This window comes from Bos grunniens, chromosome 4, assembly GCF_055505025.1.
Source record: "Bos grunniens cultivar Pamir isolate PY7600 chromosome 4, Bosgru_T2T1.0, whole genome shotgun sequence".
NCBI classification, from domain to species: Eukaryota; Metazoa; Chordata; class Mammalia; order Artiodactyla; family Bovidae; genus Bos; species Bos grunniens.
The window spans coordinates 52,018,623-52,045,403 of record NC_141168.1 but is presented as its reverse complement, the minus strand read 5'-3'; the positions used below and the strand labels follow the sequence as shown (position 1 = coordinate 52,045,403).

General features: G+C 42.2%; 1 protein-coding gene across 7 annotated transcripts in view; it reads left to right on the top strand.

Annotated features, from left to right (window-relative positions):
• The window catches only part of JAZF1 (JAZF zinc finger 1), a 330,973-nt gene that overhangs the window by 173,246 nt on the left and 130,946 nt on the right, over positions 1-26,781 (top strand). For all 7 annotated transcript variants that reach the window (XM_086396393.1, XM_086396396.1, XM_086396392.1 and 4 more), the window contains one exon: positions 9,409-9,481. In XM_086396393.1, the coding sequence (XP_086252519.1) occupies positions 9,409-9,481 (73 nt within the window). The remainder of the gene's footprint in view (positions 1-9,408; positions 9,482-26,781) is intronic.

The window sequence follows — 26,781 nt, the reverse complement described above, 5'->3', positions numbered from 1 at the left end:
ATTACATAGTTCAGATCAGAACTTTGAGTCCAACAAAATAAACCAGCATTCCAGCTATTTTGTTCAGATTTGGTTTGGCTTCATGTAACTGGAAAACCCTACATAGCAGTGCCTTAAGTGGAAGAGTTTGTTTCTTTCACTTTCAGGAAGTCTGGAGGGGGTCAGAGTGGTGGTGGGCCTCATGGGATTAGGGATCCAGGCTTCTATTGTGTTGCTTAGCCATGTATGACTTCTATTCCCCAAATTATTTCATATCCAGATTAGATGCAGGAGGGGAAAATACCACAAAGAAAGGCTCATGACTTTAAAGGGGCTTCCCAGAAGTCTTAAATCCTATTGACAAGGCCTTAGTCAGAGGGCTGCACCTGGCTCAAGGAATGCTGGGAAATGTAGTCTTTATACCAGTCAGCCATGTTCCTAAGCATTATGAAGGAAGAAGGGGCTTCCCTGGTGGGCTCAGATGATGAAGAATCTGCCTGCAATACAGGAAACCTGGGGAAGATCCCTGGGTGGGGAAGACACTCTGGAGAAGGGAATAGCTACCCACTTCAGTATTCTTGCCTGACTGACTAACACTTTCACTTTTTTCATGAAGGAAAAAGGGGGAAATGACTACTTGATGAAAAAGTAAAAGGGAAGTTGCTCAGTCGTTTCCGACTCTTTGCAACCCCATGGACTGTAGCCCACCAGGCTCCTCTGTCCATGGGATTCTCCAGGCAAGAATACTGGAGTGGGTTGCCATTTCCTTCTCCAGGGAATCTTCCCAACCCAGAGATTGAATCTAGGTCTCCCGCATTGCAGGCAGATGCTTTAACCTCTGAGCCACCAGGGAAGCCCACTACATTATATGAATGATGAGTTCTCAGATTTTCTGTGTATCATAATACCACTGACTATAAAATGAAGATAATCCACAACACTGCAGAGTTTGATTTCAAAATATTCTATGGGCTAAAGAACCAACTAGTACCTACACCTAACACATTGCTTATTTAATCCTCATTTCAACCCTCATGCAAAAGTACTATCCTTATCAAAATTGTAGATGAAAAAAACTAAGACTTAAAGAGGCTATACAGCTAATATTGAAAGGCGGCATTTTGACTTGTGTGGGGGAGTTGCATTATAATTCTTGGCAACACCAAGAAGTGGGAGCAGGGATTCCCATGGGAGGATAATTACACTAGTGAGCCTCAGAGACTTGGGCAGCAAATCATTTAAAACACTAAACTCGGGGACTATTTGGACTCCGGTTTGTTTTCGTCCCAGTCTTTCATATTCACTCCCTTGTGAAGTTTACCAGTTACTTGGTTTCAGATGCAGTGCAGCCTCTGGCTTTTCTTTATCCCTGGCAGAATTCTACTAGGTGTACTAGGTCCTCAATCAGTACTGGTTTTTTTCTTTTTTTTCCTCCTCAGTACTTTCTGATGAATTGGCTGAGTTAATGTGATAACCGAGTTTTGACCCAGGATGGCTAGGTTTTTGCTGTATATCATTGTTTGGTTTGTGGTACATGGTCTGCTTCCAGTGCCTGCTGGAATGTGGCATTTTGGTGGGAATCTCCAGTGCTGCAGTCCCTATCTGTGTCCTGAGCCCTTTATCTCTTCTTCCTTTGAGTCGTCTTGCTTCTGCAAAATGTCTGCCCACACATCAGAAGCAGACCTCCTTTTCTTGCCTGTCAAACCCTTTTCATTTTCTAGTTACTTCCTTTTGGTAATGAGGCCGTCAGCTCTGTACACAAGAAAAAAAATTGTGTATTTCCATTTCTGCTTTCACCAAATTTTATACTTCTTTCTCCCAGTTTTTTCCCCATTTTCCACACCACCCCCCAGTTATTTTTCTAAAACATGGAACATATCAGTTTACTCCTTCTAAGGCTCTCTATTAGAGAACATTTGGAGAACATTTTAAACCTTCCAGGACGTGGGCCTGATCTGAATTGCAAGACTCTTCATGCAGAGTTCTAGCCACACCTTCTTGCCCCCATCTCTGCTCGTTTCTGCTTCTGCTCAGACCATTTTCTGATTCACCATTTTCTCACCTTTTCTGACTGTATATTTAGTTTCAAGACTTGTGTAAAATTTCCTTGCAAGAAGTTTCTCTGATGCTCCCTGAGAAACCAGTTTTGTTTCTCCAGCAGTTAGTATAGTCCTCTAGGTTGGCACAGAATCCAGTCTGTCTTGGATTATTGTTGATTGTGAATTGTGTGGTCTTTGCTGCTCAGTTGTGAATCTACTGACTTAGAATTTTCCTTACGTAGTTAGTGCATGACAAGAGGTCAGTATGTCTTTCTTGAAACGAATTCAGGTTCTTTGTCTCTGTGAGGAAAGTCCGAGCTCTTGTAAGTCCAAACAACCCATATCTTTTGTAGCCTCCTAACCAGCCTTTTGACTTAGACCACAGAAAAGAGAAAAAGTCTGGAAGCAAGAGCTCCATCATGATGATAGTCGTAGAGCTCTGGCCCGGGGTTTCTCAGTACCTGCACCGTTGGCATTTTAGGCCAGGTAACTCTTCGTTGGAGGGAGGGGAGTGCCGTCCGTGTGCATTGTAGGGATGTTCAGCAGTGGGTCTAGTGGCCTCGATCCACTAGATACCAGTAGCACCCCCCCCCGCGCCCCATTGTCTCTAGACCTTGCCAGACATCCGATAGGGGGTGAGGTGGGGGGAATTGCCCACAGTTCAGAACCTCTGTTTTAAAGGATCTCTATGAGAATCTTATAACTAAGGAATAGTGGCTCTTCCGCCCTACTACCTTTCCATAGTACCCACAGACTTCTCACCTGTGCTTTCTGCTTCACACTTCTTGCCATTTTTGGATCCCCTAACCTCACCTATGAACCACTCCCTATGCCTAGCTCCCTTTCCTTTAAAACCCAACTCAGTTCCTTTTCATCAGTGAATCCTTCCCAAATTAGCTGCCCTCCATTATTCTGAATTTTGCATTATTTTCTCTCCCTCTGTACATCTGTGTTTACTGGTATGTATTTTTCATGTCAGTGTCTCTCTCTGCTGGACAGTCACTTATGCTTGAGTCTGTTTTCCTTTCCTGTCCTTCTAACTCCATAGGGGAACAGACGGAGCTGGATGCTGACCTTTGTGTCTTTTGTGTTACGCATGTACGGGGCATTCATGTGTTTGCTCAGCCTATGTTCACTGACTATTTACAGAGCACTGGGGTGCTAAGACAGATTTGCAGGTGTGCGTGTAGCACAGTGCGTGGAAGAGGTAGTATATAGGTCAACACCTTGGAGGATGAGTAGTACTTTCTTGGGCAAACGATTTTAAGCAGAAGGAGTAGAAGGTCTCTTTATGAACAGCCATTTTCCTTACACCCTTCAAGAGAGGATTTCAAGAGCATCATTTTCCCTGCCTTATCATTTGTTACTTAGCCTCAGCCACCAGCATTTCCCTTCTCTTCCACATATCTGCTTATAGGCTCTTCCCGTAGGCACGAATGACACAGAAGCTCCTTTATGGTCTTTTGTATGACATGTTACTTGGATCCATCATCAGGTTCATTTCTGGGGAAAGCAGACATGTCCATTTGTGTGTAAAAGCATACAAGCATGTAAGATCAAATGAGAGTAAGTTTTGGTCTTACTCCTGTATAGAAGAATTGTATTGTTGTGTAACCCCAGGACCTGTCTTCAGGGCTGCTATATGCAGATGTACAGGTTGTGGGCTACGTAAGCATTCCTGGCAGCCATGATGGACTCTGGCAGTCTCTCTTGTACCAGGTAACAAGGTGGAGAATTTGGTTGGAGAGTGTGGACTTGATAGTGTCATACATATAAGGCTCCACATCTTTTACTCAGGAAAAATAGCTGCCACTCTCAAGCAGTCATCAATAGGAGTTTGATGGGTTGGTGAAGAGTTAGAAAGCACTCGGGTCCAAACGGTCTATTTCTAATAACTTTAGCCCTCTGGCCACGTCGGAAACTGGAAAGTCTGCAGTACACTGTGTTTGTTTATAAATCATGCTCCTGGAGCATTGTCCAAACGGTTCTTGATTGAATAATGTTTATTCATTCACTTGTGGAGGAAAACTCAGGCTACAAATGGGAACATGGATGCTTTTTTAATAGATGGTGTTATTATACTGCACAATGTCCCCGACTTTGAGATATTTAACTCATAAAGTTTACAGCAACACTTAACTGCATCTGGATTTCACATTGAATTTGGAAAGGCAAGAATCTCACTGTAATTTGCACTGACTGCCCTGTAATGGAAATTATGGCTTGGGAAAAGTTTCAAATGATGTGTCTATAAACGAAAAAAAAGTTGATCCATTCAAAGGCTGGTTATGGGCAATTGTAGGATTATTTTATTTTTATTTTTGGAAGGACTATTGCCAGCAAGAAATATTTATTTCAGCAGCTGAAATAAACTAGCTGTGAATTAAATGTTGGTCTTTGTAAATTGTTGATTCATCAAAATTCAGTCCTAAAAGTGGATCGAAAAGTTGCAACAGAACTTTGCCGGGCTTTTAAGAAAGCTATAAAGATTGTATGGAGGCCAGTGTTAACTGGATGGTAGCAACGAGTTGACTTCAGAGGATGAGCAGCCTTTTAAATGGTCAGAATACTGGCCTAATGGTTCTGAGGATGCAGGGCTTCTGGTCCTAGCCGTGCTGTTAACTGAGTTTGTGTAAATAGGCATGTCACTTAACTTTCCAAGTCTCAATTTGTCTGCTCCTTTGCTCCTGTCTCCCACCATTTATTTATTTTGGTATCTCCCATTTATGTTCAAGACTTACCCTCCGATGTCTAATGACCCTTCCTTGATTGCTCTTGGCTCCTATTTAAGACACTGAGGCAATAAAAAGCTGATGGGAGGCTCTGGATAGAGGCGTGGATGAAACTTGTTGACTTATCTGCAGGGAAATCACTTGATCAGGGAATCGCCAGATGTCAGCATCTGGCCATCTCATCTCTGCACCCACTTAGCTTAATCAAGAGAGGAACCCTCCCGCCTGGCTGCCAGTGTTCCAGTGAAGTAGGTTTATTTCTACTTTAATCTCCTTATTTTCACCCCTGTGTTCTCCCCACTCTTCCTTGGTCTCCACTGTGCTTGGTTTCCTGGTTCAGTGTCTGTGGATAATCAGCCTTTTAAACAGTTCTCCTGTTTTCAGCCCTAAACTTCCCCTTCCTTGCCTTTGGCAGCACCTGGCACCTCCAAGTCCAGGGCCTCTGGGGCTTCTACTGGGGGCTCCCCCCCTGGCTCATGTGTCTCCCCAGCTGTGGGCACTTAAGACTGTGGCTTCTTCTGTACTCCCTAGGTCACTTGCACTCCTGTATGAGCTTTCCATCTTTCAAAACACTGGTTGAAATCACTTGTCTGCTGACATTGCCTCATTTTTTTCTACCCCTGGAGAATTTGTAATTCCTTTATTTCTTCCTTAGTGGGGCTTTGGATATGGGCTTCCCAGGTGGTGCCAGTAGTAAGGAGTCTGCCTGTCAATGCAGAACATGTAGGTTCAATCCCTGGGTCAGGAAGATCCCCTAGACTAGGAAATGGTAACCCACTCCAGTGTTCTTTCCTGGAAAATGATAGAGGAGCTTGGAGGGCTATAGTTCATGGGGTCACAAAGAGTTGAACATGGCTGAACACGCATGCACGAGACCTTGGATGGTGAGGGAAACAGATGCCTTTGATCCACCTGCCATGTTTGACCAAAAGTCTTCAATTTTTCACATCATAAAATTAGTATGTCCATTTAATAACGATTATGCATCATCTCCTATATGCCTGGTGCTGAGCTGAGTGTTGGAGAGAGCAGAGAAGTTGAGGTGGCTCCCCTCTGAGAAGCATGAGAAGCGGGAAGGATAGGCCCGGAGTCTGTGGCATGGTCACACAGAACCAGGACAGTGCTGCGGATGAGGTGGTGCAGAGAAGGGCGGAGGGGTGCAGCGCTCAGCCAGGGATGTCGTGGAAGGTTTTGCAGCTTTGTGAGTTCAGCTGTTAGGGGGAAGACTGAGAACAGACTATGCCCATTAATTGTTACCAAGTGAGTCCACAGAACAGTGGTGTTTTCATCCCAGACCTTCAGTATCCCTCATCTGGCTGGGTGGGCCTTTGCCTCTCCAGGGTCTTATCTTCGGGGGTTGCCTTCCCACCCACGTCGTCTCAGGCCTCCCACTGTTGCCCTCCACACTGAGCACAGAGCCCAGTGTTTCGAGGATATAGAATTTGAGGAAGGTCTTCTTGGGGGTGTGACATCCTGTCTCCTCCTCACTCCTGCCTCCCAGCCTACAAGTAGCTCATTGCCGGGAGAGGCTTCGTTAGGCTTGCTGAGAGACAGTATAGCTGGATTTTTACTTTCTTACTTTGGAAATAATTCCAGAGGCATATAAAATCCCAGCAATGCAGACTAGCTGAAGCACAGCCAAAGCCCTTGAGCTCATCAGGTAGTCTCTGCTAACTCAGGAGACAACCTTGAGTTTTCCTGGAAGTTTGAAGGTAATGCTACCAAAGACTCGACACGGGCCCCAGATCCAGGCAGTTGGTCACCATGGTTCCCAACATCAGGGACAGCCGTGATGAACACATGCCTCCATCATGGAACAGGGGGTGCTCTTGGCCCTTCTTTCATCATGTGGGACTCTAGGTCTATCCAAAAGGGTCTGAAGGTTGTCCTTTCCTTATTCCTGCCATCTGCCTGGTTTTTCTTTCCACTGCTTGAGAAGTCATGGGAGTTGGTGCTATGACATCCAGCCTTTTGGCATTTAATTGAATCTGTAAAGCCACAGGACAGCAGGTCACGTGAGCTACAGCAAGCTCCACTTTGTGTCGCATCCTTAACTGTAGACCAGTATGTTCGCACTGTTACCCCGAAAAAGGAATGGTGCAAGAGGCACGTTGGTGTCCACTCTAGAGGATACGGTGTGTTAGAGGCTTTGAAGTAAGTCACTGGGTTTTTATCGCTTGGGTATTTCAAAGTACATTTTCATATTTGAATTCTCTTAGCCTTCAGTCGGCTTGAAATCTGTGACTGTGCTGGGATGATATGAGACAGAAAAGTCATCTCTTAGTGGTTTATTGTATAGCCATGAAAAGTTCAAGTATTCCTATCCCACAGGCCATTTACTGAGGTGGATTTTACCTCTGGGCAGTGACAGCCAGTGTTCAAGGTTCACATTTTCATCAGTACCATAAGCAAGCCAGAGAGATATCTGGGAGAACTGTGTACTGTAGCCCCTGCGGTTCGTATCACATTTCTTGTTGTAGCAACTTATGCAAAAAAAAAAAGAAAAAAGAAAAATCTCATCAGTGTGGCACATGGTTTAAGGATGTTCTTGGTAGAGTCAGTCGTCATCTCCAGTAGCTAGAGTTATACTCTTCTCCAGGTCATTCTGCTAAATGACGTCCTGTCTTCACGAAAAGGACATCGTCATCCTGCTGTGAACACCCTATGCCCTTGTGACTCTAACCCTCCTGTGGAGAGTTTTCAGCATTAGACAGTTCCTTTTCTGTCAGGGAGGGAGAAATAATGAAGGCAGCTATTATACTTTTACTGAATGTGGAAGGCTCCCTGGTGTAATTAAATCCATAAAATGGTGAGTCATGATCACCACACACCAGTCAGCCAGGAAGCGGGTGAAGGAGCTGATGTTTATTCTTGACTGGCCCCTGATGCTTTTCCTTCAGAGGCATGCATGCAGACTTCTTCTGACTGTGGGCACCAAGTACCTAATTTCGTTTTAAGAACGTGAAGATTTCATGGATATCCTACAGGTTTCTAGGGAGACAGTAATCTGAGAAAGATGTCTCAGGCCTGGTGGACATCTGTCTGGAGGTTCTACTTCCTTGCTGGTTACGGAGTCTGCATTCCAGAAAAACAGGAGAATCCTGCCTGAGGTGCTTGCAGTATTGTTGTTATGGAGCGGTATTTGGAAGCTTCTGGATGTCTTTTTTCTTCACCACTCATAATTTGAGGCTATGTGAGCATACATCTAGCCTAGGGTTTTGGAAGATAGTGGAATAAGCTCAGAAGACAGTATTTCTGTAGGTCCAGTGATCTACGGACAGCCTCAGTTGCATATGTAATCATCATAGGCAGAGGAAATGCTGAATTACTGATCTGTTCTCACTTGCGCTGCCAAAAACCTCAAGACCCGACTTGATGGAGCCATTCAGAGAACCTTTGTCTCTTGTTTCAGAATTTGGCTTTCATGGACTTGCCATGGCAGAGACCCAGGAAGCAGGATTTCTGAATAGTATGTCTCTGAAATTTCTTGGCATAGGAAAAACAATAAACTGAACATGAGATTCTTAACTTTAACACCAAGAATAAAATTGCCACTACTGTCTGGTTTTAGTCTGGAGTGGAAAGCATTTGTAAATTGATTTTTATGCTGTCATTTTGCCACCCTTGCCCTGTGCCACTGTGTCTGCATCCTCTACCCCCCATCACCTGTTACCACACTTGGAAGTTAGCATGTGTATCTTACAGCCACCACGTGCAGTAAACACTGTACAAAGGTACTGGAAACAGCATCTGTCATTACATCAAAGAAGGTGCTATTGCTGAATGCAGCTGGAAGCGTTCTAATAATGAGATGGTTTTAAGCGAGGTTGTAATAAAAAGAAATCTGTGTGAAATGTCTGAACGTTCTTCTAAGAAAACAAAAATGTGTTCAGTTTCTTTATAGTTTTACTCTAGAAACATTGTTTTTGTGTATATTTAGCTCAATCAGTTCTTTACATGAGAAACTTGAGAATATATGTATAGTTGTAAAAGTGCATTTTTATGTTGTGTTGGAGAAACACTGCCAGAGAAGGTTGCTATGGTTTTGAATTCTGTGTCTTCAAGGAGGAAAAAAATCCTCTGATGAATGTGATGTTTGTGGATTCTGAACCAGCATGAGAATTTCTGATCAAAAGTCTAGAAAAGTTATAATAAACTCATTATACAATTAGGAAGGAGAAGCATTGTCCTCTAGAATGTGAGCCCAAACCTAGAGAAGTGTTGAGGGAATATGAACAATACTCAGTAGATTTTCAAATTGATGGAGCTCTCCAACGGCAACTAATTTGTTCCAGCATTGAAGTGAGCATAATTAACAGAGACTTTCTTTCTTAGGCCGATTAACCGCCAAAAACCATGCCAACATTGTAACTGTAAGCAGTGAAAACCAATATTTATGAGGGGGATTGTGCAGGAGTTTGTGTGACAGATGGACATTTTATCACTGTTGATGTTTGGAATTCTCTTGAAAAGTAATGCAATATCTTGTTATTTATGAATGAATGAACAAATGATTATGTTTTGCTGACTGAGGTTTCTTTAAAAAGTAGTCTACTAAATTAATCTTTTTCTCCATTTAGCCTCTGTTACGTTAGGTTAGGTAGCCTCATATATTCTGATGCGAAAGCTGAAAAATCATAATTGTGTTTTTATTTCAGATACAGATCCACGTGTTTTAGAAAAACAAGAATTACAGCAGCCAACCTATGTTGCCCTCAGTTACATTAATAGGTAAGCCATTTTCAGAATTTATAGCAACCTCGTATCTGTCACGTTTATTTTTCAAAGGTATCTTTTTAACAGGGTAGGAAAAATGTTTTCAGTCTTTAAATATTTACAGGAGATTATTTAAAATCAACTCTATATGGAATTTTCTTATTTCTCTGTTGGGGAGAGGCAGGTTGTAGTTCTCTGTTCATGTGGCAGAAAACATGACTGATTTATAAGCTCATTCTGGAAGTATTTTGTATGCAGAGTTAGAGTACGCTCTTTTGACTTCATAGGGCAGTTTGGGAGATTAATGGATTTATGTGAGTGAAACTTTAAAACCTGGGGTAAAGAGTTGCTGTATGAATTCAGAACATTGTTGGAGTATCAGAATATATCGGGACATAACTAATAGAAATAACTTAAGATCAAAGTTACATAGTAGCAACTCCTTTTAGGAAAAACATTTTCAACTGACTCCTCTGTGTCTAGTCGCATGAGTTTTTACTGAAACTGAACATGTGAGCATGACCTCAGAGAACTATTAGAACTTATATATCGGGTCTAAAAAAGGACTTGGTGTTTCAGCCAACTGAAATAATTAAGGAGACAGGGATTTTTGAAGAGAACCTGAAATCAACTTATGTTAAGACAACGATCTCCACACAACCTCCCAAGAGAAAAAGGCAAAGTAAACCTAGCATTGAAGTGAATTTTTAAGGAGAATGAAAAAATCTCTGCCCGTAATTCAGTGCTTGAATATCTATTGACTGCCCCTTTTTTATATAAGGCAAAGAGTGGTTCTGGTTTCTTGGTGCCAGATCCTTGGTTCAGGGTTTGAGGTAGAAAGCTGGAAATGAATTATCTGTACTGCTTCATTGTAATGCTTTTTTAGTAAATTAAACGTTGTCTGGAGAGGGCTTTGATTTGGAGTTGCCATACTCACTTTAAAGTTCTTTTATGAAGCATGCTTTCTAAAGAATTCATTAATGTAAACATCTATTTGCATGTCCTCTTGGGGTTTCCTACTTATCAGTCTGTTCTGAAACTGAGATAAAATATAGCTACAGTTTTTCAGTGCCCATAACCTTGGGGATGTTTTAAGTGGAACACCTTCAAAGTCACATTAAATACAATTATTTAAAGATGTATGTGCTTTTCTGGATTTCTCACAAACCTGTGTTTCCTGAGGTTAGGATGGGTTTTGAAAAGACTTTAGTTTCTAAATTGTAAAGTGTGCATTAGAATTATGTGACTGGAATGTATGTGAAATAGCCTAGTAATATTGAGGAACAAGATAGTCTTATAAGTTAATTATGGTATTGAATAGCATTCTTTAATAGCGTGGCTATTGTGTTTTGGGTAAAATATGTTATCTATGTATGTACAAAGGTGTGTGCTACTAAGCCTTATTCTAATGAGAGTCTGTGGATTTTCACATTCATTCTTCCTGTTTGTTCCATCAGCCAGGTTGGCAGCAGGGATCTGCTGATCACACAGGTGTTATACTCACTAAAGGAATAAATACTCTGCTGGATGTGATTTCAGTGAAGGTGAAGAGCAGGAACAAGGGCCTCAGACAAAAAAATCCACCAGAGAATTTGAATCGAGTATGATAGTTTAGCATTAACTGTGCAGCAGAATGTGCTTAAATCTGAGAGAGCCAGGATGTAATCAGTGCGTGTGAACTTCCTGAGATGAGTCTTCTGCGAGAAAATGAGTCATTAAAAAAAAAACCCTTTATACATATATACAATGGAATATTACTCAGCCATTAAATAGAATGAAATAATACCATTTGCAGCAACACGGATGGACCTAAAGAGTGTCATACTGAGCGAAGTAAGTCAGAGGAGAAATATTGTATGACATCCCTTATGTGGAATCTAAAAAGAAATGATACAAATGAACTCATAAGACAGAAAGAGACTCACAGACTTAGAAACTGAACTTCAGTTGTGGGGGTGGGGGCATGGAGAATGATAGGTTTGGGCTGGGCATATACACATTGCTATATTTAAAATGGATAATCAGCAAGTACCTGCTATATAGCACACGGAACTCTGCTCAGTGTTATGTGGCAGCCTGGATGAGAGGGGAGTTTGGGGGAGATGGATACATGTAAAGTATGGCTGAGTCACTTCGCTGTTCATCTGAAACTGTCACGGTGTTTTACTGTTGTTCAGTTGCTCAGTCATATCCACCTCTTTGCGACCCCATGGACTGCAGCACCATGGGGCTGTCCTTCACCATGGGTTTCCCTGTCCTTCACCATCTCCCAGAGCTTGCTCAAACTCGTGTCCATTGAGTCGGTGATGCTATCCAACCATCTCGTCCTCTGTTGTCCCCTTCTTCTCCTGCCTTCAATCTTTCCCAGCATCAGGGTCTTTTCTAATGAGTTGGCTCTTCACATCAGGTGGCCAAAGTATTGGAGCTTCAGCTTCATCATTAGTCCTTCCAATGAATATTCAGAGTTGATTTCCTTTAGGACTGACTAGGTGGATCTCCTTGCAGTCCAAGGGACTCTCAAGAGCCTTTCCCAACACCACAGTTCAAAAGCATCATATCCCCCAATACAAAATAAAAAAAATTTTTTTTAAACATCAACCATTTAAAAAAATAACCTTTTGTAATTGTAGTCATATGGACGCATTGTAGAAAATTAGAAAATGTAAGCAAACAAAAAAATTTATTAAAATACCACATTCCCACCACTCAACTAATCACTAGTTGTTACACCTTAGAACACATTTTTCAGATCGCTTTTTAAAAATACTACATAATAGCATCTATACTTCAATAAAAATAAATGCATAAATAAACATATGATTTTTAACCAAAAGCTGTACTCACTCTTTTGCAGTCTGCTCAGTTTTGTCACTGATCTCTACTTTTTCAGTACATTTGCATCTAGTCTAATAGCCAGATCATATGCAGGTTTCCCCAGATGATCTAAACAAGTCCATTACTGTAGTTTATCTGACCCAGTGTCCAATCCAGCACATCACATTGCACTTGGATGTTTTGTCCCCACAAGTTTCTTTTAATCTGATACAGTGACTTTTTGAAAAGATGGGCCACCTTCAGGGTTTCCTTTAGATTGTCTCCTTGAGGCCATTTGGCAGGTTCCTCTGTTTCCTTTCTTTGCTGTAAGGTGAAAGTTAGATCTGGAAGGATGTGTCGAACTGGACATATCATTGCATTTAGAGATCTGATACAACAGAGAGTTCACTGTGTCATGTCCTTGCTGGCAGAGAAGCAGACGTATGTAAGAGACTGAGACATTTAGTCGTGATCTTTAAGTCAAGAGAAGACTGTGTATGGAAGGTTGCCCAGGTTAGTAACAACCCTTCTCACTGGGGATTCCTTTGTGGACAGTGCCACGTACATAAGATAGGACTGAGTACATGGTAGACACTCTAGATACTGGTTTGTAGGTGATAAATAAAAACCTGGTAGGTGGGAAAAGAGAGCTGAGCAAAGGTGAGCTGCAAGAAGGAAGCCAAGTCTGACCTTGGGGGAGAAATATGCTAAAAGGACCCTTACGGGTACCGGATACTCTAAAATTCCTGGAGGAAAACATAGGCAGAACACTCCGTGACATGAGTTGCAATAATATTTTTTAGATCCGTCTCTTAGAGTAATGGAAATAAAAACAAAAATAAAAACTGAGACCTAATTAAACTTAAAAGCTTTTGCACAGCTTTGCACAGCAAAGGAGACCATAAATAAAATGAAAAGACAACGTATGGAATGGGAGAATATATTTGCCAATGATGTGATCGACAAGGGATTAATTTCCAAAATATACAAACAGCTCATACAGCTTAATATCAAAAAGCCAAACAACACAATCAAAAAATGTGCAGAAGATCTAAATAAACATCTCTCCAAAAAAAGACGTACAGATGGTCTACAGGCACATGAAAAGATGCTCAGTATTGCTAATTATTAGAGAGATGCAAATCAAAACTACAGTGAGGTATCACCTCACACCAGTCAGAATGGCCATCATCAAAAAATCTATAAATAGTACGTGTTGGAGAGGCTGTGGAGAAATGGGAACCCTCCTACACTGTTGGTGATAATGTAAATTGGTGCACCCACTGTGGAGAACTGTATAGAGGTTCCCTAAAAACCAAAAATAGAGGTGCCACATGATTCAGCAGTCCCACTCCTGGACACATATTTGGAGAAAACTCTAATTTAAAAAGATAAATGCACCCCAGTGTTCATAGCACCACTGTTTACAATAGCCAAGACATGGAAGCAACCTGAATGTCCCTCAATTGTTACTCATAATATTAGCATAAAAAATAATGCTATTTGTAGCAATATAGATTAACATAGAGATTATCATATTACATGAAGTAAGTCAAACAAGACAAATATCAATGATATTGCTTATATGTGAAAACATTTGTACAGTGAACCTTCACACAATATTGAAAAGCAATTATCCTCCAATTAAAAAAATTTTAAATAATATAAATCAACTTATTTATGAAAGAGGCCCATAGACATAGAGAACAAATTTAAGATTACCAAAGAGAAAATTGGGGGGAGGGGGACAGGGATAAATTAGGAGTTTGAGATTAACAGTATTATATATAAAATATTATATATAGTATATATTATATATAAAATAAGGACCTACTGTATAGCACAGGAAATATATTTAATATAATAACCTATAATGGAAAAGAATCTAAAAGAGTATATATATATCTCATATGTATGCGTAACTGAATCACTTGCTGTGCAATTGAAATAACAGAACTTTGTAAATCAAAAATCAACTATAGTCCAATTTTTAAAATTTTGAGCTTGGGGAGGAGTCTTAAGGGCTTTCGATACAAAAGGGAAATATACTGAAATTCGCATGAAGTCAGGAGAGATTCAAGAGAATAATAAGGGTTAGGTAGTGTAAAAGACAGAGAAGGAAATGGCACCCCACTCCAGTACTCTTGCCTGGAAAATCCCATGGACGGTGGAGCCTGGTAGGCTGCAGTCCATGGGGTCGCAAAAGGTCGGACACAAGTGAGCGACTTCCTTTCACTTTTCACTTTCACGCATTGGAGAAGGAAATGGCAACCCACTCCAGTGTTCTTGCCTGGAGAATCCCAGGGACGGGGGCGCCTGGTGGGGTCTGTGGGGTCGCACAGAGTCGGACACGACTGACGCGACTTAGCAGCAGCAGCAACAGTGTAAAAGAACATCAGCTTGATAGCAATATACTGAATAGTGCAGAATACTGAACAAGTGAGTTTTTTTTCCCGTTTACCTCAGGGGGAAATAAAATCTTAATTTTGCTATGCAGTGAAGACAGAAAAAGAATTAATATTTTTCTGCTCATATATCTGTTTATGCACCTCTAATGTTCTTTGGGGCACATCAAAATTGAGTTGAAACTGTCTTTGGCAATGACACTGACTGAAATTGCAGAGTTAGGGTTCCTAAAATGGAGCTAGCTTTTTGGATTAAAAAAAGAACTGAGTAGAAATTGGAGAGCCATTGTTTATACCTATTTTAAATTGTTTTACTCATTTGAACATAATGTGTTGAACAACACTTGAATTCTTTTACAAGCTGGTCTATTATAACACCTGAGCAAATTTTAAAATAAAAATAGTTTAATGAGAAAGAGGAAAATTAAATGAATTAGGGTTGTAAGAGTAGTGCTGGCGGGGGGTGGAGGGGAAGATGGATATAAGTTTTAAAGACAGGAACTTTTATTAATTTTGTGGCATGAGAAACAATGACAAGTTCATGTTATAGGAAATCTAATGGCTTAGTCTGTATGATATTTATACACTTGGGGGAAAAAAGGGCAAGAAGAAAAGCTAGATTTTGGATATGAGACAATATAGAAGAAATAATATAGAAGGAAAAATAGAGCAAATGTAACTCTTAATGCCTTGAGCTCTGTGCTAAGCATTTTTCACATTGCATGTTTCATTTAATCTTCACAGTGACCACATGAAGGTACTGTGATCTTCATTTTACAGATTCACAAGTTGAAACTCAGATGTTAAGTAACTTGTCCTAGGTCCCTGGATGGTAGGAAATGGAATATTGGGTTCAGACCTGCACAGTTAGGCTCCAGAACCTGTGTTCTTAATGGTTCTACAATCTTCCATGTTGAAATATCAGAGAGGAAGGTACTAGCTTAGAAAACTAAGAGGAGAATTTGGAAAACTGATGATGAAAAAAAAAAAATCAGATAGGACAAGCTGAGCAGAGGGAATGCATAAAGACATAAAAATAAGAGTAATTTCTGTGTTGTAGACAATAGGTGGGTAACAGCCTAATCAAATTAAAATAGTAGGAGACAGAAGAAGCCAAAAAAATGCTGTGAGAGAAGTGACTAGGGGCTCCTAAGGGGTGTATTGTTACCAAGAAACTAGCTCAAGTGTGCAGGGTACATGCTGCCCTAGCAGGCTTCAGCTGGAGTGGGAAAGGATGCCTTCGCACCTTAGACTGGGAGAACAGAAAGGGCAGAGCACCGTGAGGGCACAGGAAACTGTCCCCTACCTCCTGTCACCAGTGGGCAGGTGATAGGTGAGCCTCAGGGTGAAGTCAGGTATCTCCTTACAAAGATGGATGAGAAGCCCGGGGCTGCATCCTCCTGTCACCAGTAGGCAGGTGATAGGTGAGCCTCAGGGTGAAGTCAGGTATCTCCTTACAAAGATGGATGAGAAGCCTGGGGCTGCATCCTCCGGTCACCAGTGGGCAGGTGATAGGTGAGCCTCAGGGTGAAGTCAGGTATCTCCTTACAAAGATGGATGAGAAGCCCGGGGCTGCATCCTCCTGTCACCAGTAGGCAGGTGATAGGTGAGCCTCAGGGTGAAGTCAGGTATCTCCTTACAAAGATGGATGAGAAGCCCGGGGCTGCATCCTCCGGTCGCCAGTGGGCAGGTGATAGGTGAGCCTCAGGGTGAAGTCAGGTATCTCCTTACAAAGATGAATGAGAAGCCCGGGGCTGCATCTGGGTGTTTCCTTCAGGTCGTTGTGACATAGATCAGGTAACTGCCTTGAGGTGACAAGATAAATTATTAACAATTGTGACTTTCCAGAAATGGGTAACTGGGATGAGTTAAAGACGTAATAATGAACAAGAGCATGGCTGTTATACTATTTTCTCCCCAGAAAGTTTGATTAAAATAATTGAAGTCTCCAAATAAACTTAATTTTTAAAATGTGTATATCATTTTGGTATAAACTATAAAGGAATGCTATGCCTAGGCACAAATGGGTACTTTGCACTCAGTGCTTGTCATTTACTGCCTAATAAAAATGTAATTAATATTCTCTCCTTCCTGAACTACAGCTCTACTCGAATTCTCTTTGTTAAGACTCCCTGCACCGTTTGGCACAGTAGTAGTTAGGTTAACCTCCTCTAAAAATTAATTTTTCTTTAGCTTAGTGTTTGTCATTAAACAGCAAATTCTAAAATAAGGTTCCTAGAGCAGTAATTCCAATGGGTGTTAACCAGCTCCTCCCTCCCTCCCTCTCTCTGTCCCTCTCCCTCTCTCTCACAGACAAAGCTCATTTATTCACAAAAGGGTTCTGTCAATCCATCTGGGGAAATCCTGAGTTAAATAACATAGATTTCTTTATTACAGGCTTTAATCAGATCCTCTCCTACACAGAGCTGCATTTTAAGTCTCCAGGAGGGATGGTATAATTTTCATATGTACCTGATCCCAGAGTACTTTTTCTTGAAGCATCTGACGGGACTAGTTCTGCTGTGTGGGGATTCCTAGAGTTCAGTCACTTCCACCTGTATCAGCAGCTTCCCCAAGGAACCAGGAAGCCTTTCAGAACAGTCTGCTCTTCTTTTCCTGATTCAAAATGCAGGACGTTGCCATTTCCCTCATGATCACTGGGGAAAAGGAGGACAAAATCCTCACCTCTGTGCCAGCTCCATCGTCTTCTACTCTGTACCTATTTGAATAGTGATCTATTTTCTTCTCTCAGTCTTCCCAGACATCTAGGTGGCTTCTATTAAAAATGGAGATTTTTTTGTTTGAAAACAATATTTGTTTCTCCCTACCCCTATCTCCTGGAGAAGGCAATGGCACCCCACTCCAGTACTCTTGCCTGGAAAATCCCATGGACGGAGGAGCCTGGTAGGCTGCAGACCATTGGGTCTCGAAGAGTTGGACACAACTGAGCGACTTCACTTTCACTTCTCACTTTCATGCATTGGAGAAGGAAACGGCAACCCACTCCAGTGTTCTTGCCTGGAGAATCCCAGGGACGGGGGAGCCTGGTGGGCCACCGTCTATGGGGTTGCACAGAGTCAGACACGACTGAAGCGACTTAGCAGTAGCAACCCCCATCTCCAATGTCATTCTCCTCTTTCTCTCAGAAATAGAGCAATGTAGTGGTGAAGAATGTGCGAGCAAGAGTGAGACAATGCTGTCTCTGCCTTGCATGAGCTATGTGAACAGGTTGGCAAGTCTCAGCCTCTGTGTCCTTAACTCTAATAATAATACCTTGCTAACTGTGAGTGTGAAATCAGTATGGACAAAGCACATACAGCAGGACCTGGGACATAGGAAGTGTTGTATAAGTAATAGGTCTTATTATTCTTTATATTCTGCCCATGCTGAGTCTCCCTTTTTCCTATCATCAGTAATTAGAGGAACAACTGCAAAGGAAGCACAGTTTTGCAGCAGGGCCAGCACAGTCCCCACCAGGAAATACGCTCCACAAGGGCAGGGATACTTTCTGTCTCCCATAGCTGTGTCCCCAGCTCCCGGAACAGTGTCTGGCTCATAGTAGACTCTCAGTAAATGTTTATTAAATGAATGAGTATGAATTTGTATAAGGAACGAAGGAGGGAATAGATCATTGATTCTAGGGACACTTCTATGAGACACCAGGAGGCTCTACTTCCCACATGCATCGAGAGGGCTATGTGATAAAAATGGAGTGGAGGATGACTTTTATTCAGCATCCATATGGAGAACAGCATAAAGTATGCTAAACGTTGGCCATCGCTAGTTCTTCCACCGTAAACAACTGGACTGATGGACGAGATGATGGTTTTCAGGCTCAGTAGGAGAACATCGAGGACGATAGGCAGGACAAAGTTGATTGCTGAGAGAAAAGAAACTTAGAGGTGATCCCCATGGTCATCTGGCTCACTGCAGGACGGTTTCCTTACTGCAGTTGAGTGACCTAGAACCCAAAGAGTGAGAACAGAGTTGGGGCAACTTGAGCTGCTGGAACCTGTAGCACAGGGGCCTGGAGATGAGGTATCAGTACAGAAAGGGGCCACAAAAGTCTGGATGAGGGTCCTTCCTGAGTCCACGGCCGAGGGTGGATATGTTCAGGGTAAGACTGTGTCTTACCAAAGGACAGCAGCTCCAGCCGTGAGAATGGAACATCCGCACCAGAGGTCAAGCAGTCCTGTAGGCATTGCATTCTAGCCAGCATGGAAACAGCAACCTGTTTCCCCCCTGGTCTTTTAACTGAGGCATCAGAAAGACTCACATTAGAAATAAGGACTTTGTCCTAGAGTATGACCAGCCCTAGAGACGCCCTAACTGCTCCTAAAATCAAGACTCTGTAAGCTCTTCAGAGGAGACAGTTTGGAGGTGAGTCCTGAAAAGTTGAAAGAACACTTTGGGCTTTCCATGGCCTTATTAAAGCATACGTGTAGGCCTACACAAGTTCAGCATGATCAGCCTGAAACTGAGCTACCTGCTAGAATAAAAATCAATAGTCTTCATAGAAATTAGGAAGATACATAATGTTTAATATACAATAAAAAATTACTAGACATGAAAAACACAGGAAAATCTTACCCTTAGACAAGGAAAAAATAACAAAAAAGCAATCAATAGACACCCTCCCTGAGATGGCTCAGATGTTGGATTTAGGAAACAAAGACATAGAAGCAGTCATTATAAATGTGTTCCAGAACAGAAAGGAAAAATATACTAAATAAGAGGTGGTTTTGAATGAAAACAAAATTAGTCTGGATGCTTTTTTTTTTTTTTTTAAAGAAATTCTCCTACCAGATTCTGAACCGCTTAATGAAAGCTTTCTTCCTCTTCTCGCTTTCATTCCCACTCCAAAACCTCCCCTAATTCCCCCAAACCCTCACTCTTGCTGTTGCAGTTGGACTCATTTCTGCCAGATTATAGTCAGTCATAACCTCATTAAAAATGTTGTAATTGGCCAAGTGTGTACTGCCCTTCTATTTATTCTATACAAACAAGCCTGAAACATTTGACTTTTTTTAGTCTTTCTGAAAGCAGTGATTTTGTGTGTGTGTGTATGTGTGTGTGAGAAACCACCTGTTTGTGGTCTTCTGAGAGCAGTCCTATTTATTACAGTACAAGACATGCTTTCCCATTTCCCTCCTTTGTCCACCAGATCTGAGGTTCTGCGTGGCCCGGCCCCAGACTGGAGTTTGTGGCCTAATGCATGCTGTAAACATGTTGCATGCTGTCAGATCTCAAACACCAGACATTGTGCTACCATTTTCTTAGCCTAGGTTTTTATGAATGTCAGTTGAAATAAAGCCATGATGGCTGCCTGCCAAATTTCCCTTGTAATATCTGTAATCTGGTGTGCCTCGCTCACTGTGCTTTGCAAGAAGCATGTGCTCTCGGGAGACATTGGGAAGCCGGAAAGAGCCTTTATGTGACATTTTGGCTTGCTCCAACAGAATTAGCTTGTGCTACTGGCATAAAACACATGGTTGGAGAGGTGAGTCTCGGCAGAACTGGGCAATATGATTCTCTTCTTAGGTACCGGGCCTCCCTGCATAACTCACTTACCATTTACAGTTAAGGCAATCAGTATTTTAAAACAGACTGCTTATACAACTCAAATCATACCAGGGCATTTTTTAGTCTTTCTTATGTCTACCAGTCAGTATTTGTGACTGTTCTTTTTGTGCATCTTTTAAGTCCATTTCAAAGCAGCATTACATTTTTTTCAAAATCTTCAGACTTACTGATTGAAAGAGATTGAATGATAATTGAAACCATCTAGAAATAGTCTTAGATTTCCTCTTTTTCCCCCATTTGTAGGAATTCATTTCCTGGACTTTTTCCTAAGCAAGATATTTTCAGTATCTCCTACTGTGATATTTCCCTGTGGATCAGGGTCTCTAGTGCCCCCACTTCTTTGTGCCCTCTTCCTGGTACCACATTTACCTGGACACCTCTAGAATCTCAGCCCTTCCTTTCTTACCTACCTTCATATTTGCGCTGGTTGCCAGATACCAGCTTCGAATTTACCAGTTTAGTTGAATTCCCTTCTCCCAGGGACCTTGCCCGCTCATTGTCTCCAGTCTCAGCCTCGCTACCTGGGCTCGCTGCTGAGAACCACTAACGTGCCTTGCAGCACGGTGTGTCCCACCACAAACAGCCGTTCTAACCTCAGCTGGACCCGCAAGACAGTCCTCTAATGCTTTCAGCCCAAGTTAAAACCTTGCTAAACTTACCATCATCTTGGTAAACGCGGCATTATCGACCCAGTGGACATGAATTTGAGCAAATTATGGGAGATAGTGAAGGACAGGGAAGCCTGGCATGCTGCAGTACATGGGCTTGCAAAGAGTCAGACGACTGAGTGACTGAACAACTAAACTTAAATACAGTCAGTCTCAAGTGTTTCCCTTTGTACCAGCATTCCTAAAGGAATTCCCAGTCCCCTCCTTAGCAGATGATCTTAGTTCCTGTACTGAGAAGATAGAGACATTTCTGCATCCTGTTTCAACTTCTCTTTTCCATCTCCACATTCATCTGGATTTTTCATTCATGTTCTATTCAGTCTTACTCTCCCTCGTGCAAAGCTGGCACCACAGCCTATACTCCACATCTGTCTCTCATCTCTGTGGCCTCAAACCTCTTAATGTCTGGCTTCATTTAGTCACACTTCATGTATCCTAAGATCTGCTCTATCCTAAGCATTCCCTGTCCATTTCTGTTTTCTTTTCATTGATAATATGGTGTCTTCCCTGAGATTTTCCCCTGTTTCGCCTACTGAGTTTGATGCCCTTGTCTGCTTTCTGTTTCTGAAACCCTTTCCTCCTCGTGCCCATTAACGTGTTCTATCCTGGTTCTTCTCCTGCCTCTTTGCCACACAGACAGATTTCTCCCTAAGTTTTGTCCCTTGTACTTTGCTTTTGCGTTGGTATTCACTCCATTCCTACAGTTTAGCTCTCACCTCTGTGGAAAGGACTTCTGACCCCCTAGTCCTAGGTCTCCTCCAGTTATCATTTCCACCTGCCCGTTGGTACCTGAGTGTTTGGTGCAGGTTCAACTCATCCAGTGCTGGACGCATTGTTTCACAACTCCCTCCAAAATGGCTTCTCTTTTTCGGGCTAGTAATGTTGTTTCGTGATACCTATTCATTCACTGGGCTCCCGTGGTGGCGCAGATGGTAAAGAATCTGCCCACAATGCATGAGACCTGGGTTTGATCCCCTGGAGAAGGGAATGGCAACCCACTCCAGTGTTGGAGTATTCTGTGAACAGAGGAACCTGGCGAGCTACAGTCCATGGGGTAGCAAAGAATCAGATACGCCTGAGCACCTAACACACCCACACCCACACCCACACACACCTACCCCTAGGAAGCTTAAAGTTTATTATTTTCCACCCATCGGTTTCCCTCACTCCCATTTCCAAATAACCAGGTGCCAGATCTGTGCTGTCTGCATCCTCATGACCTTTTTGAACTGTTCCCCTGCTACTGTCCTTACGTGAAGCTCTTAACTCCCTGTTTTGGATTATCCTAAGAACTCACTATTCTCCCTGCCTGCCTCCACCCTGAGTACCAGCTGCCATCAGAAGATGGGTCAGAAGTATCAGTCATCAGCATCAGGTACAGAAACCTTCCATGCTTCGTTCTCAGCTTGCTGCATTCTCCTCTTTTCTCCACTCTTTCCTGGCTGTGAGAATTGTCCTCTTCAAGGCTGACTTTTAATGCTGCCTATTTTATGAAGGTTCCCCACGCTCCAGAAAGAACTGTTGAAATCTCTAAGGTCCATTTCCAAAATCATAGCATCAACATACTTTGCTGTGAACCTGGATTCATGAAGTTTAAATTTGTGTACAAATGTATTTAAGATCAATAGCTGCTCTTTTCTCTCCCTAACTCCCCACCAGTCCTCCTACTCCAAAGTAACTAATGTTAATGTCATAGAAGGTATCCATCACATTCGTACTGAGGTGCAGACATGTATGCAGGGGTTTGGTTGTTGGTAACATTTGTTTTTATAAAACACAGAAGCCTGAGGACTTCCCTGGTGGTCCTAAGACTCCATGCTCCCAATGCAGGGGTCCCAGGTTTGATCCCTAGTCGGGAACTAGATCCCACATGCAGCAACGAAGACCCAGTGCAGCCAAATAAAATAAATCAATAAATATTTTTTTGAATGAAAGCCTGAAATAAATAAATTATATAAATTGCCCACGTCTCTTCTTGATTTTCCATTTAACATCTTTCTGGGTCAAAGAGATAGCTCCATCTTATTCTTTTAATACCTCCATAGAATTCTAAGATACAGATGTGTAACAGTTCAACTCTTCCACAGCTGATTGGTGGACATCAGCTAGTTTCCAGATTTGTTTGCATGTGTTTGTGTTTTTGCCACTAATAACAGTGCTGCCACATGAATTAATCCCTGTTTGTTCTACATGCCAAGAATTCTTTGCTTGTATTTCTTCATTAGTAGAACCTAAGTCGGATTGCCTCTCTCTGCTGCCAGTGGCTTCCTGTCACATGGAGTAAAAGTGAGCCACTCCTCACTTGGCTCCAAGGCCTCTGTGATGGAGTACTCCCACCTCGCAGCCTCACCCCTCACCAGCACGGCTCCTTCTCCGTGAGATCGTCCTGCTCCCAGCTCTTGTCCCCCTTGGCCCCTCTGCTGGGACACACTCCCTCCCTTCAGAACTCGACACAGTTCTTACCCAGCCTCCCCCTTCAGGTGTTTGGTCAGATATCAGCTGCACAACAGGCCTTCCCTGGCCACCAACTGAAATAGTTCCCTGTCCGCCTGTCCCTGTGCCCTTAACTCTGCTTTCTTGTTCTTCGTGTCACTTGCCACCACCTTAAATCACAGTTTAATGAATTGCTTTGTTGTTGGTACCTGCCTCCCCCTGGAGAATGGGAGCTCCCTGGAGGCAGGGACTTTGTCTTGGTCATCACTTTGTCGTCAGCTTCCGGAATAGGACCTGTTACATCATAGGTGGTCAGTGAATGTGTCTTGAATAAGTGTGTGTCTAACAATCATAGTTTTAATGTGTGTATCTTACATTGTCCTCCCAGTACATGTTTTATTCATCTGTTTCTTGCCTCTTCACACCTGACTGCATGATAAGTACTTTGCCTATGGTATGAGATGAGATCAAGGGACTGTTGTGCATGGTGGCGAATTTTTAACATAAGGGATGACCTTGGAGATACCCCTCCACCCGCTGCCATACACATTTACAAAATGACTCAAGGCACTACACCTCTCTTATTTCATTTGGAAATTCAGATCGCTGGCAGTAATCTACTTGATTTATCGTTTTCCCCTTATGTGCAGCACCTCGGAGTTAATTAAGAAAGCCATGAATCTTCCCTCCGTTGCTCTTGCGCACTCCCCTTTGCTGGATGTTCTCATATTGCTGAGACTGTTGATTTGGGACTCAAGTTGAAACATTACTTAATTTTCTCACATTGAGGTTCATTATGCTGCACCTAAAGACTAGTCTTGCCTTTGAAGGCCCCTTCACTGGCAAGCTTTAAAATAGCTTCATGTTCCCAGTTTCTAAATAACTTGTTCTCATTTCCGCTACCATAGCCAAGACCTTGTCTGCTGGCTCCCTGTAGTGCAGCTGGGTCAGCCCCACGTCCCCAGAAAGACCTCACCATCCTCACAGAGTAGACACCCAGCTCTGGTCCATGCGGAGGTTGTTTCCAGCAATAGCAATGCAGACTTAGAGAGGAGAGCCATCCAGCCGGGCCCCTAAACACCAAAAAGGACCATCTGTCCTGAATAAGAGAACACAGACAAATCATGAGAAAGCATCAGCCTTATGTCCTTAAAAGACCAAAGCTAATTTTATTGAAATTATCGTGTTAAGGAAGAATGAAATGTGTAACACAGGAAATTACTTCCCTTGGCTCATCATTTTCAGCATAGATTAGCTTCTCAGAGTCGGGCAACTGTTGTGTACAGGGCACGGGGCAGTGCACCTAACTCTGACATTTGTAGTCTCACCATGACCTTGCCTCACAGCTCTACTCTCCCTTCTACCCCTAAGAAAATGAATTCCCAGGGAGGCTGTGGGACTTTTTAGTGCCTTGGACTCCTCTAGTTAGCCGGCAAAGCTGATGGACTATTTCCCAAAATTGTGTTTTTAAGTTCATAAGCTAAAATATATAATATTGCAAAGAAAACCAATTATATTCAAATGTAGATGTCAACATATTAAAATTATGAACTTGTGATATGGTAACTTGTGCTTCTTAAGGCCTTAAATAAGAAAGCTTGCCTCTTGAGAAATCTGTATGCTGCTCAGGAAGCAACAGTTAGAACTGGATATGGAACAACAGACTTGTTCCAAATAGGAAAAGGAGTACGTCAAGGCTGTATATTGTCACCGTACTTATTATATGCAGAGTACATCATGAGAAATGCAGGGCTGGATGAAGCACAAGCTGGAATCAAGATTGCTGGGAGAAATATCAACAACTTCAGATATGCAGATGACACCACCCTTATGGCAGAAAGTGAAGAGGAACTAAAAAGCCTCTTGATGAAAGTGAAAGAGAGTGAAAAAGTTGGCTTAAAGCTCAACATTCAGAAAACAAAGATCATGGCATCCAGTCCCATCACTTCATGGCAAAATAGATGGGAAAACAGTGGAAACAGTAGCAGACTTTATTTTCAGGGGCTCCAGAATCACTGCAGATGGTGACTGTAGCCATGAAATTAAAAGACGCTTACTCCTTGGAAGAAAAGTTATGACCAACCTAGACAGCATATTAAAAAGCAGAGACATTACTTTGCCAACAAAGGTCTGTCTAGTCAAGGGTATGGTTTTTCCATAGTCATGTATGGATGTGAGAGTTGGACTAGAAAGAAAGCTGAGCGCTGAAGAATTGATGCTTTTGAACTGTGGTGTTGGAGAAGACTCTTGAGAGTCCCTTAGACTGCAAGGAGATCCAACCAGTCCATCCTAAAGGAAATCAGTCCTGACTATTCATTGGAAAGACTGATGCCGAAGCTGAAACTCCAATATTTTGGCCACCTGATGGGAAGAGCTGACTCATTTGAAAAGACCCTGATGCTGGGAAAGATTGAAGGCAGGAGGAGAAGGGAACGATAGAGAATGAGATGGTTGGATGGCATCACTGACTCAGACATGAGTTTGAGTAAACTCTGGGAGTTGGTGATGGACAGGGAGGCCTGGCATGCTGCAGTCCATGGGGTCACAAAGAGTCAGACCCAACTGAGCGACTGAACTGACTGACTGAAGAGAGCTTAGGCACTGGGTGACTAGTTTACATAATTTCAAGTTAGTGATAAGTATAAACTGTATTTTGAGATACGTGTTACAATTATACTGTGATATAAAAATATCTTGGACGACTTTGGATGTAAAATCATAGATTCTGCAAAGATACCATGATTAGTCACTTCTGTTCATAATGGAAAGAAATGCTGTGTTTCAGTTAAGTTAGTGAAACATATTCTTTTTATCCAAGATCTCCTGAGTTCTATCCATGGCTCCTTTAGGTCCACTGACCCCAGGTTAAGAACATCTCAGATAGTCGTCACTGTTACTAAGTAGCTTTTAGAGGCGAGCTTGCACCCAAAATGATGCACTTCCAACATCTGCTTTTTCTTGTACATCATGGTGCCCACCCCAATACTATTACCTTGCATTTCTAAAGAATTTCATGTATTTTACTCCTCATGCTGCCTTGTGAGGTAGGTCATGGCATAAATGATAAGAATTAAAATGTATATAATAGAAGTTTTTTTATAAGAAACTTTCACAAGTAATTCAAAGTAGTCTCATTTCTTCTGGAATTATACATTTACTCCATTGAGCCGTGATTCTATTACAAAAATTGCTCTGACCTAATTTTTTACAGGGGTCAGAGAAATTCAATGACTTTTCCACATTCACACAGCTAGTACATGACAGACTCAGGGTTTGACCTCCCAGATCTCTTTGTCCTGTAGTCTTATTCTTCATGATTACCTGGATACCATAGTAAAAAGATGTCAGACAGTTTCTCTCAAAAAACTACATGGAATTCACGCAGTTCCAGGATAAGGCCCATGTCTCCTCA